The sequence below is a fragment of the Siphateles boraxobius genome, unplaced genomic scaffold, assembly GCF_051911475.1.
Source record: "Siphateles boraxobius isolate OS27281-9 unplaced genomic scaffold, OSU_SipBor_1 8, whole genome shotgun sequence".
In the NCBI taxonomy this organism is placed as follows: Eukaryota; Metazoa; Chordata; class Actinopteri; order Cypriniformes; family Leuciscidae; genus Siphateles; species Siphateles boraxobius.
The window spans coordinates 24,774,949-24,788,612 of record NW_027509208.1 but is presented as its reverse complement, the minus strand read 5'-3'; the positions used below and the strand labels follow the sequence as shown (position 1 = coordinate 24,788,612).

Below are 13,664 nucleotides of genomic sequence, written 5' to 3'. Positions count from 1 at the left end.
TTAAAGGTCATCTCATCAGTCCCTTTATTAGAAAAATATCACAAATATCATTAAAAAAAATTACAGTTTGTATAAACTGTAAGTAACAACTGGTAAAATGTACGCCTATATCATAAAGCCATGTTTGCAACCTCTTACCTGGAACATAACCTGCCCTGGACCAGGGGCCTATACCATGAAGCCGGTTTAGGTGGCTAGCCAGCTATGTTTCAGTTTAGTTTGCGACAACCCTGGGTTTTAGGGACCATGAAAGTGGTTTGGCTTTAAGCAGTGTTCATCGCCATAGTAACTTACCTTCCACGGCTAACCTGGTCCGGGGCAGGTTATGTTCCAGGTAAGAGGTTGCAAACCGAACTTGGACCAATTAGCTGTGAGCAAAGTGACACATGCCTGATGCGATAAAGTCACTCCACCTGTTTCTACTCCAAATTACAGGTCACCACATAGCAAATGATTTTTAAAGACAAAATCGTCTGGTTTTTAATGATGCTTATTTAGAATAATAAATTTGTATGATTTAGATATTGTTTAGGCCTATGTAATTATTATACCCATAATCAATCACAGATGTACAATTTTAGTTCATCAATTATTATTATGCAGTTTAAATGAATATAAAGGTAATATAAATACACTTTAGCATCAATAGATGAAGCTATAAAATAACTACATGTGAACTTAAATGTTCAATTCTCTCTATACCTTTTTCAGCTGTGTAAAATAACTTCACAACTTTTACTTGCACTGATAAACAGTAGCGAGACTTTTTCTTTTAGTTGTCCTCTTTCATAGACAGTTGTTTTCTTCTTGTCGTGTAAATTTGTTTAAATTCTTCCTATTTTAATAGTTTTATTTAATAAGTGAATTGCGCTGCTTCTCTCGCGAGAAATTAATTTCAGTTTCACTCTCTCAACGTGTGATTGGCTGTTCGCTACTGATGTCACACCTAAACTCCTAAACTCAGGATCAAAGCCTGAGTTGACAGAGAAAGTTGATGATCAGCATCATGGTACCAACAAAGCCTGGTTGGGTTGGTTTGGTTGGTTTGGTTGTGTCAACTCAAAACTAATCCTGTACAGGCCCCAGGTTAGCCATGGAGGGTAAGTTACGATGGCGATGAACACTGCTAAAAGCCAAACCAATTTCATGGTGCCAAAAACACAGGTTTGGCATAAACTAAACTTAAACATACCTGGCTTGCCACCTAAACCGGCTTCATGGTATAGGCCCAAGGTGTGTTAACCATGAACATACTCTGAGTTGGATTTACTTACTGCTGTTCGCATTTTTGGAACCAGCATACTTGGCACCATGTATGCAACATTTGGGTTAATCAACCGAGAGTTCGGGGTATGTGTGAGGGTAGGTTAACCTTGCTTTATGGAATACACTCCTGGATCCAGGTTGTACTCTTGTTGGTGTATGCAATGCTTTTAATGAAACAAGTCTGGAAAATCATTAAGCTTGTCAAAAGGGGCGGAGTCTCTTTAATTTCCTGCTCTTGAAAAAGGCACAGCAGAAGACCAACAGGTATTCTGGAGGTTTCAGAGTTTTTCAGCAATGGGGTTACTGGTTTTCAGTTTTGTTGGATTGTTGCTGCTTGTTGCAGTTGGATCATCTTTGGCACAGTAGTCAGGATTTCAACAAGGCCAGGATCCATTAAGATTCCTACAACAACAGTCACCAGTTTTAGCTTCTCAGCAAGCTCTCCAAGAATCACAGTTATCAGCTTCTCTGAGACCTGCGACAAACCCTGGTGGGGCAAGTCAATGGAAGTTTCAAGATCCTGGAAGTAGTCAGTCTAAACAGCAGATGGAGGTACCTTTGACACCTTTGACCTGGCATTTTCCTGTAGTGCCTGAAGAACCCCAACAGCCAGATGTGCCTTTTGAGTTGCATGTGTCTACCCCTTCTCAGAGTATTGAAGCACAATGTGGGGAGAGATTTGTGCATGTGGAGGTTAAGAAGGACTTCTTTGGTACTGGACAGCTGGTGAATCCTTCATTCCTCACTTTAGGAGGCTGTGCAGCTGTAGGGGAGGATCCAGAAGCTCAAGTCCTTATCTTTGAGTATGAGCTCCAGACATGTGGCAGCTCTCTGATGGTGAGTGGCTGCTTGTGAGTCTTGTAAACTATATATTAATTGAGGGTAAATGCTGGGTTAATGCATAGACTGATTCTTGATCTGTTTTCAGTTGACTGGTGATGAGCTGGTGTATAAATTCACCCTCTTCTACACACCTGAGGCTTTAGTAGGAACTCCCATTGTAAGAACTGATGCAGCAGCTGTTGGAATTGAGTGCCACTATTCAAGGTAGTAAAGGTGTTTTTGTTTTTTTAATATAAATTAAGCAGTTTCAATTCAGGTTAACAAACCATGTTTTATTCCTCTGTTTAGGTTGCACAATGTTAGCAGTAATGTTTTGATGCCCAACTGGGTTCCTTTTGCTGCTACAAAGGTTGTGGAGGAAGTTCTGGTGTTTTCTCTAAAGCTCATGACTGGCAAATTTTTATACACCCTTAGAAAAGTGACTCTGAAATGACACTGACTTTTGTTCTCTTTCTGTATCCCTTGCAGATGACTGGGTGTTTGAAAGGCCATCCAATCAGTTCTTCTTGGGACAATTCCTGAATTTTGAAGCTTCTGTGAAGCAGTTCAACCATGTTCCTCTGCGAATCTTTGTAGATGGTTGTGTTGCTACTGCAGTCCCTGATGTGAATGCTGCTCCAAGATATTCCTTTATTGAGAACCATGGGTAAGTAAAGATTAGCTTCTGTAACTCTTATGTGACCAGAGCCTAAGTGTTTTCTTTTGCTTCAGGTGCCCGGTTGATGCAAAGCTTACAGGATCTACTTCTGGTTTTATGCACAGAGTTCAGAATGACAAACTACACTTTCGCTTGGAGTATCTCAGATTCCAGCAAGTGAATAGTGGTTTGGTATGTAATGGTGCTGTCGGTCTTCAAGAGATGAATGTTTGTCCCATGTAAATGGTAAATGGACTGCATTTATATAGCGCTTTCACAGACCGAATGGCCACCAAAGCGCTTTACATATTTGCCTCACATTCACCCATTCATACACCGCCGGCGGTGTCAGCCATGCAAGGCGCCACCCAGCTCGTCGGGAGCAGTTGGGGTTAGGTGTCCTGCTCATGGACACCTCAACACTTGGTCAGGTGGAACCGGGGATTGAACCACCAACCTTTCGGTTTGTAGACAACCTACATGAACCACTGAGCCACTGCCTTTTGTAGGTATATGTCACGTGTTCTTTAAAGGCAGTTATGGCTTCAACCCCCATAAGTGCAGAGAACAAGGCTTGCTCCTTTGCTAATGGGTATGTCCTAACACAATAAGTGCTTACCAGATAAGATGTGCGCAGTGTGGGTAACTGTTTCCTTGCCCTTTTTTATAGATGGCTTTCTGCAGATGACAATGACCAGATGTGCATGTGCTGTGACTCCACTTGTGGCTTCAGCAGGAAAGGGCGAGCTCTACCTGATTCAGGTAAAGCTGTGTGCTAGGATCTGTATACAAGACAACTATGAATGCTTTGTAATGTTTTATTTTCTTCCTCTCCCTAGGCATTGTTTCAGAAGGGAAAGCAACAGTTGGCCCCATTGTAGTCACTGAACATCAATTGCAAGTGTCTAATAAAGACCTGGAATGAACACTGGGATGTCTTGTCTTTTCCAGAGGATACTGTTGTCTTTTCCAGAGGATACTGTTAATTTCTTTACATGCTTATGGCCCATTGACTGATCCTGGTTTCTCCCAAGGTTCACAAGATCAGTCAATGGGCCAGTTCTCCACTGGCCATGTTTTGAAACCCTGGACTGCTTTTTGTAGTTGCATTCATCCTGGCACCACAACCACCTTGTCACAATTGGAACTCTACTTTACGAAACTTAATTCTTCCTACTGTATTGGAAAGGCATCATGTCCTTCATGTGGAGAACTCTTTCTCATGTTTTTGCATAGTCTACATTTATGATTTTTTTTTCTTTTGCCTATTTATAACTCCCAGCTAGTGAAACATGATTTTTCTCTAGTGACTTATGCTGTTGTTGTGGAAATTTTAATAGTCATTGAACCCAAACAGGTATCATAAGAGAAAGAACCTATTCAATGTATAAAAGTATATGTGTGTACGTGCTTGTGCGTGACATTTCAGGAACATATGGGACAGGACCTCTGACCTTAGGGACGGTCAGATTTGGCCAGTTTATTTCAGTACCAGTTTGTGTCTTTAAGTAGAAACTGAACAGCATTAAGGACCTTATCTGAGTGGGTGAAAGGTACAGCGGGTGAGGAGGAACCTTGAAAAGAGTATAAAGGCTGTCTTATATCTTCCTTTTGTGTGTCACTCTCTTGCACAGCGTAACTTCTGTGTACTAGACTGAACCTATTCTTGCAAGAATAAATACTTTTTTTTATTAATTTGACTCTGAGTGTCTCTTACGCAGTGATGATGTTTAACAGAATTTTTGCCACAACAATTTGGTGTCAGAGCAGAGCCGGCGCCAGCCGAAAACTGATGAGGGGGCGTCTGGAATACCGAGAGGGGGCGTTCACATTAACGCACGTCACCACTTTTTTGCCAGGGTCGATATTCTCCCCACCACTTTTTAAAACATCTTTGCGGCATGTACCAATTTGTACCAATACAAATAATAAAACATCTCCAGTTAACTAGCAGAGCATTCATTTTGTGCGTTTGTCAAATTAGAGTCATTATAGCGCTGAAATGTGTAGTTTTTTTAAATCAAGTGATCAAAGTGCTCGTTGCCGCTTCGATCAGTGAAATTTTAAAACACACTAAGGTCTATGGAAGCGGCAATAAATAATAATCCTTTCCATAACAATAAGACGACACGTTTTACATGTTGGATACACACTCTGTAAGTAGCTTTACATTTTGCTCTTTTCTTCTTCAGTTCACCGGCCACTTATGTATTTCATGATTAGTGGAGAAATTACGTGTTGTAAATCCAACAGATCTGATTCTCTGAACTGTGGCAGTGGCACAAACCACATGGCGCCGCCCATCGCACAAACAACAAAACACATCCACTTGCACATATTTGACAATCGGAATATCAGTGTTTCATGCTATAGCTAATACATTTGTGAATATTTTTAATAAAAAAGGAAAAATGACATAAAAGCAGATCATCATTCATTCAGCGCTGTGTTGCTGTTTCGCTCTGTCACGTGACAAGCAATGACGCGTCACCATGGAAACATTAAAGCGACAGGTTCTAAATAACGGTCGCCTTGAAAAACTCACGCTGGGTGGTCAGTTAGAATATTTTAAACTTACGAGTGAAAGGGCTAACTAAAATATAAATTTAGGTTAATATTCACGAAAATTTTAAAATGTAATTGGCAAAATGTGATTTTTAAATAGCATATTTTATCAGTAAAATCCCGTTTACATTCATGGTGATCTGAGGGGGCGGGAGAGTCCCGTTGAGGGGGCGTCGCCCCCTCACACCCCCCCGTGGCGCCGGCCCTGTGTCAGAGTGGGATTCCTTGGAAGTTCCTTCTGGACCTGAGAGCGGACGGTGTTTGGCCACCTGGACTGAGCAGTTCCAGCTCTACCTCGTAAGCTTGAGAGAGAGGGGCCGACCGCTGTCGGGTCCGGGAGGGGCTCCACTGGAATCAAGAGAAAGCGAACCCGTGGCAACCAACATATCTCTGGTAAGAGACGTCTAAAATATTTTCTTTTGGGGAAAAGTATTTTTTTTCGGGTATGAAATGTGAGTGAACCATATTGGCTGAGGGCTGTTTCTGTGGTACGTAATCTGAGATTAATTGAGATCTATATATAGATCAAGAGGTTTCAAACAGATACGAGAGAAAATTATCTGAGATTAATTGAGGTCTGTAACAGATCAAGAGATTTCAAACATATAGGTAACCTGAAAATGAGTTGTTCCGCCACGGAGCAAATTGTTTTTAGGTACTGAGGCTAATTAGGGGGAACCAGAACAGTTTTTGGTAAACCTTAATTAGGAGGGCACTAATAGTGCAACCCGACCGATTTGGGTTAAAAGAAAAAATCGGGTCTGTTGGGGACGCCTAACAGATCAGGAAAACGCGCGTTGAAGAGAAATCCACAGAGAACAGAGAAGCAGCCAATATGGGGAAGTCTCAAGGTAAGCATGCAAATTTGATACACCGGTTTTTCTATCAAATGAGAAAATTATGGGGGAAAATTTATGTTTTAGATATTGAAAAAACTGAGACAATACCATGATTTCCCCAGGGAGGGAACACTGAGCACAACTAGACTGAAAGTAGTGCGAGAATCCGTTGAACAGGGCAGTGAGAAACAAAAAAGGTTGTTATGGCTGTGTTCAACATGTGTAAGCAATGTGGACAAACAATGGATTGTTGTCTTAAAGGGGCAGATAAAAAAGAACTGTCGAGAGAAATAGGGTTTTACTTCATCCAGTAAAAGGATGCATGACATTAGATGTCTGAGAACTTAAATTTACATGATAAGGATTGAAGTAGCAAGCAGCAATAAGGCTGTCTGTGTGAAATAGAGGGAACTGTAAGTGAGAGACTTGATGGAAGAGGGAAGTGAAAAACAAAAAGGTTGGTATGTCAGATATGTGTGTGGGGATTGTTAGCAAACAATCATGTACTGGTTAGATAATGAAGGAACTGGCATGTAGAGAAAAGAAAGAATTAGCATGTAGAACAGAGGATGCAGAAGGAACTGACATGTAGGGAAAGATTGAGAAGGAATATAGTAGAAAACTATATGTGATGAAAATAAAATATCTGACAGAATTTATGGAAGTCAAATTAACTGTATGAAAAATGAGTTTCAGAATAAAAATAAGGCATTGAGTATGATTAACGGGGATTAATGTGATATAAAGATAAGGAATGTTTCATTAAGCAAAATGGGAAAAATTCTATATTATAATGGTAAAATAATGATTGAAATTAGGTTTAGTTTTAGTTTGATAACCATTGTGTTTTGAACCTAGGGTCCAGCTATGCTGGGGGTACAGAAACAGGGTTTGCTTATTCACCTCGGTTTCCGGATGTTAGATAAAAGTACTTGTTCTGTAATTAGGGTTGTTGATGATAATACCAAATTAGTAAAATGTAAAGACAACTTTGACAAAAGATTCTAGAAATCAATAATGTATACTGTTGGATATTTTGTTGATATTAAGTCATTGAAGCAAAAGATATTGTCTGTTTTATAAATGAAATTATGGGTCAGGATAATTTCCTTGGACAAGTATGACTAAAGTTAAACGAAAACTTTGTGAAAACAACTTAGAATATTTTGAGCATTTCGATGCAGCTTATTAAAATTAATGTGCGGCCAATGTTTGTGATGAAGATTATGATTTGGCTATTGTGATTAAATCCGCCACTGGTGGACTGTAAAAGAATACAGAGAACTGCTTAATCAGTGGCTCTGTTTACATTCCTGAATGGGACACACACTGCTTCAAGGGTGTGCAGTAAGTTGGAGCCGTTTGCAAGCTCACAGTGATCAAACTATAGTAAAGGACAGGTGTCTGATGCTGTAGTTGAGGCTGACACATGAACCCACTAGATGACAGAGAGTGTCTTGATTGTGGTCAGCAGGACCATTTAACACTTAACTGTAAATGCCCACCGAGGTGGTGTTTAAAAAAAAAAAAAAAAAAAATGTGATAGTGACACATTTCTGATAATAATGTAGGTTTGAAAGTAGATCAGTGTTTAATATGATGATATTAACATTTTAGTCTGAGAAGGAACAAGAGATAAAAACAAGGTCAAAGGAGTGAACTCTTAAAGTGAATCCTTTTGAAGAAAAGATCTATAATAGTAATTTTTATAAGTGAATTGATGAATAAAGGTTGAGGTAAAATTACAGATAATGACTCCAACAAATGTGATAAAATTGTAAAAGTAACTAAAAGGATGATTGTGTTGTAATTAAACATTTAAAAAAAGATTTTAGAGTATATAGAGAGACTAATCTCACAGATGATTTACAATAACTGCAAAAGTATCACAAGCAGAGAGTGCTTGCCTCGTCAAAAAAGTAAATCCTAATTGGAGATTGAGAAATGTCAAACGTTATTGAGAACTAGAACAATTATTTTTATGTAAGAACAAATAAGCAGAAGTAGTAGGCTACTGAATTAACAGTTGCTAAATGTAAAATGTGTTGAAAGATCTGATTAAACAAACAGCTTGAAAAGTTGACCATGAAAGAGCTAGAAGCTGATGCTTTGCTTTTTAAAAGATAAGCTTGTGATTTGGCTGAAACAGTTCGCTTATCTGAATCTGGTGTGTGCTGTGGCTGAAAGTGCCAGGGCGACAGAGACTCAATCTGAGTGGAAATTTGTAATGTCTAAATTCCCTGATGTATGGGCAAAAGACAACTATAAAATTATGTTTATTTGAAAATGTTTGTAGTTTCTGGCAAAGATGCCTTAAGCTGGGCTAGAGTTAAAAGATGGTAGATAAAGTCTGATGTTAAAAGTTTTATGAAAATGCAGTGTACCAGTCCTGAATACCTCAGAGTCTCTCTCTCATTCAATGTCAGCTAAAAGCTGTTATCTGAGCCTGTGTCATAAGTGAAAATAAGTTATTGATAGTAAAGCACAGTGTTTCAGTTGAAAATGATAGACATGGAGAGGTTAAAAGAAATCATTGCCGTTCAGAGGGCAATTTGTATTTGTAAATGTTTTAAATGTAAAACTGAATGACTTTAAAGAAGTCTTTAAAATAATAATACAGACCTTAAACGATAGAGGTGACATTTTGATTAGCGTATTTTAGGACCAGTAACAACTTTGTCTCATTTAGTCTCCACCATTCAGGACCGATGGCTCCGGCTACAGATGAAGTACACTGAATGTACGGTTGTGATCTAAATTCACTGAGTATAGTCTAAGTAGCTAGGCTGCTGCTTTTAAGATAGTCAATGGATTTAAGTGATTAAATACTGTTGTTATTAACCTGTCTCCCTGTGAACACTATTAGGCAATCGGAATGGCTCTGGTGACTCTTGAACGTGCCTTTCCTAAGCTCCAGAAAACAGCTGAGTTCTGTTGAAGAAAACTGATTGTATTGGGAATGAGCGGTTACCAGTGGGCACGAGTGACCATCTCTATGACGGGTAAGACCTTCTTTGGCCAGACAGGGGGCAACCTAAGGCAGGGGGGGTCACGTAAAGTCACTGGGCATCTCCTGAATGGAGGTGTGTTTTGTGAGACAGGTATGAGAGTTGAGCAGGAGCTGTGAGGCCAGCAGTGTCCTTATACCGTTAAGGGGAGATGAAGCGGTGACGAGTTACTGCAGTCTGCCCCAGAAACAAAGCTCCTCTATACCACTCCCCAGAAACCGCATTCGTTGTATGGCTTGTTTTTGTCTTAGGAGGCTGTTGAAAAGATTATTTGTTTATAGTGAGAGAGACTGCTTGAGTGGAGGAAGGGATGGTAACTGTGTCTGTCTTTTTGTTATCGGCCTGCTAAAGAACAAAATAGTGATAATGAACCAAAACAACCCAGCTGACTTTGCTAAGATGAAATGAATAATGAACAGACATGCTTTGTAACTGGTTAAAAGACCATGTAAAATTAGGTAAAAGCTACAGTAAAATGTGAAGTTTAAAATCTTACTTAAAATTTAAATCTTTTTAGAGATGATATAATGAAAAGCGAACATTGAAGATGAACAGTTAAAATATGTGTCTGATATGTGTGTGTGTGTGTGATGGTGACTGCACTCTGTCTTGTATGTGTTAGTTTGGGGCACTAATACTCCGCCTGAATAGTGTGTATATTGTGTCATTAACCTCTGGAATGAGGGTTTTATCATTACAGATGGGTTAAGGCAAATGACAAGTTTTAAGGAAGCTAATAGTTTTGAGTCAATCTGATGACAAGATGATGCAGAAAATGGGACGAGCTTTAAATGGATTAGTTATCCAGCTCTGTCTGCTACTGGTAATTATGAATCAATCTATGGATTAAAAGCATTTATGTAAATTGGATTTGTGAAGTGGTAGATCGTCGTCCATAATGGGTTGAGATAAACTAAAATGTTATAGATTTGAAGGCAATAACAAAGTGACATATTGGCTAAGTCAATATCAAATTATCCAGAGAGTCCTTCACATTTATGAATATTGTGAACAAAAGGGGGAAAATGTTGTTTGACTGACATTGACCAAGTCTGTACAGCACGACCTGACCTGACAGAAACAATTGAAACAGAATTTTCAGAAACAAAGTTTGTAGATGACGGGATTAAGAGACCAAACAACAGGCCTGAAAAGCAGGAGCACTGAAAACACTGTAAGACTGAGGGCCGTTGCCCTCCAAATAGTCTGATAAGAAGATGTGTTTGTGGCTTTAAGTAATATTTTTGTTTCAGAGGCAGAGAAAGATGTCTGGAGGAATTTTGGCTTTGGGACAACGTTTGGGTTAGTGTTGATGGCAAACTTTATCCAAACACCATTATGTTAGATTGATGCACGAGATGATTCATGCATCAAAAGGGGGGATGGTAATAATTTGGATAACAATTGACAAAATTTGGTTTATTAAGGGACGGTATATGTTGGGAGGACAAGGGGCTTAATAGGGTAAAAGCCTGGCAAGAAGCCATTCTTCTCCCTAACAAAATTGCTGTCTGTAAGTGTGCCGCACACGCTGATAACAAAATTGCAGGACTGTTTCAACAGGAGACGCCAGGGCAGATGCAGCAGCGAAGGTCGTGGCAGCACAGCAGACAAAAGAAACTACGTGTACTTTACTATCTGAAAATAACCTCGACATTTGTTTTTCTTTACAGAGCATGCAGACTTTGATGCAGGGCAGAATGTGCCTAATAAAATGATGGTTATGGATGAATTTGACTAACTATCCTGGCCTGGATTGTTATTGTGGCAGAAAGAAACAAGGCCACACCTGCGCAGCGCATAACTTAAGATTTTCCTTTTGCAGAATGTCAGGATGGATGGCAGAAAACAGAACTAATTCTGTTCCAAATGTATAAATATTGTGTTGTGGACATGAGCAAAGTGGGTTGAGTGTTTTTCAGGGTAAAAGGACCCCAAGTGCTATTAAGTGAGCAAGAAATTATCCGGAGATAATGTTTCAGGTTGTTGATTCCACAGGTCACACCAAAGGGGACGAGCGGCAAGACAAGCGGTCACTAACAAAATACTTAAGGTCTTCATTCACAGGTCAAAGCAGGAGATGGTTCACTCCAGTAGGGGTGCATGGTGATCTAAGGGGCACATCTGGTAATGATCAGAAAATGGTTGGAGAGTGGGACACCTGGGTCGAAGCCTCTCACCTTAGACTACACCGACAGGCCTCAACAATCAAATAGGAGGACAACGTGAGGGGTCAAAGGCTCGTGCTAGTAACAGCCTCCCTCACCAGCGATGGAAGACCATGGCTACGGCACGCAAAGTGTCACCCTGGTGAAGACGGAATGTCCATGGGGCAAATGAGATGACCAACACACCTGGAGGAAGATGCACCAACTAATGGTTTGAGTTTAGCAAAATAATCTGTTTTTGTGATGATTTTGATGATTTTATTTGATTGAATCAAAATAGGGCTTATATCAAATGATTTGATTGGTTAAGGATTCATTAGAAAATATTTCAGGTAAATTATAGGGATTATTATTGAAGAAACTTGATGATTAGGCTTTCCATTAAGGGTAAGAAAGGCCGATAATGGGAGAATATGTATGGTAATAAGCTAAAAGATGGTCCGTAATGGAAATATTTGAGTTAATTTTGAACAACTACATTGGTTAAAAGAATGGATAAAAAAATATAAAACCTTTTCTGGATAGATTTGATTAAATATGGTTTTAAATAGAGCTTACTAAGTAAAACCATTGGCTGAATCGAGTTAAAAGTTAAGAAAATATGGTTAGGAAAATGGAGGCGAGGTATGGAAATGGGCGTGGACTGATGGTAAATGGATAAGATTGGTTAATCTTTGGGAGGTTGGGGGTACTGTACTACCAATTTCAGCGATAGGATTATCAATATTGTTATGTTTACCATGCATTATAGTGTGTTTCCAGCTCAGTACAGAGACTGGTTAAAGCTGGGAGTCTGTTCAATTGGATGAACAAAATATGATGATACAAGTAGTGGGAGCTACTGTGACATGTGTTAAAGCGTATGTTTCCTTTTCTTTTTCTTTCTTTCTATGAATGTTTTTGATATGAACAGAAGGTTAAAAGCTGTGGTTATCCGCTATGTGATGACGTACAAGGAGAGGGGTCGAAATGAGGGATTTTATTCTACTTTTATTTCTTCGTATTTCTTAGCCTGTTGAAATGCCATGTGGGTTTCAAGATGTGTAATGATAACCAGGGTGTTAAATTGATGTGTTTCCTACTTAAACTATACACTATTTCTTGTTTATACTGAGGTGACTGAGGGTCCGACCTAGGTCGGGAGTGCAATAACAGTGCTTATTCATTCAGCCCGGCCGCAGATAAAGTCTTTACTTGCTTGCTAATACTTAAGGGACTATCCCCACAAAAACAGCCTAAGCTTTTTACTTTCCCAAATGTTATTTCACAAATGTTTAGGAGAGTGGTCAGTTATGTGAAAACCAGAGATGAAGAGTATAAGTGTGATGAAATGACTTAAAATTTGTTCTATTATTTTTATTATTATGATTGGGTAATCTGAATGATAAAAAGGGGGGAATTGTTGTGGAAATTTTAATAGTCATTGATCCCAAACAGGTATCATAAGAGAAAGAACCTATTCAATGTATAAAACTATATGTGTGTACGTGCTTGTGCGTGACGTTTCAGGAACATATGGGACAGGACCTCTGACCTTAGGGACGGTCAGATTTGGCCAGTTTATTTCAGTACCAGTTTGTGTCTTTAAGTAGAAACTGAACAGAAGTAAGGACCTTATCTGAGTGGGTGAAAGGTACAGCGGGTGAGGAGGAACCTTGAAAAGAGTATAAAGGCTGTCTTATATCTTCCTGTTGTGTCACTCTCTTGCACAGCGTAACTTCTGTGTACTAGACTGAACCTATTCTTGCAAGAATAAATACTTTTCTTTTTATTAATTTGACTCCGAGTGTCTCTTACGCAGTGATGATGTTTAACAGAATTTTTGCCACAACACTGTCAAATGTAGTCCACTTATCTTGCACCTTTCTTACAATGGACTGCTAACTTGCATTCATATTTGATTAATTGAGCCAAGAATCTGGTCTAATTTTTTTCAATCGGTTTCATTTGGGTATAATTCACAATATGCAAAGAAAAGACTAGTCGCCACTTCCATTAGATCAATTTTTATCAGACCATGCAACAAGATTTTTTTTCCTGCATTCAAGCACAACATCATGTGACAGGGTTTTTTTGTTTTTAAAAAGTAAATGTGGTGACTTTCTCATGCCCTTGTCCGTGTTTAATTCTTAGCATTTGTGTTAGTGTTTTGGAACCAAAATATAGAAAATCCTCCTCCACACTGTAAGATGATCAGCACTTTGCACATCCTCTGGCAATAGAGCATCATGGATCATGGGATGTTCATTTCAACATATAGTATTGGAGATTTGGGACAAATTAAGCGAAAGAGTCCCAGTGTGTACCATTCACAATGTGTCTGTTCAGTAAATTACTG

The 13,664-nt window shown here is 39.2% G+C and overlaps 1 protein-coding gene across 1 annotated transcript; it reads left to right on the top strand.

The window, feature by feature from the left end:
* The first annotated feature begins 1,110 nt into the window (after positions 1-1,110).
* LOC143729030 (zona pellucida sperm-binding protein 3-like) lies at positions 1,111-3,672 on the top strand. The gene is made up of 9 exons (XM_077220028.1): positions 1,111-1,164; positions 1,633-2,103; positions 2,195-2,313; positions 2,398-2,501; positions 2,578-2,755; positions 2,821-2,938; positions 3,256-3,338; positions 3,417-3,508; positions 3,586-3,672. Exons 1-9 carry the CDS (start codon positions 1,111-1,113, stop codon positions 3,669-3,671), a joined length of 1,305 nt encoding a protein of 434 aa, XP_077076143.1. The 3' UTR covers position 3,672.
* Positions 3,673-13,664: the final 9,992 nt, after the last annotated feature.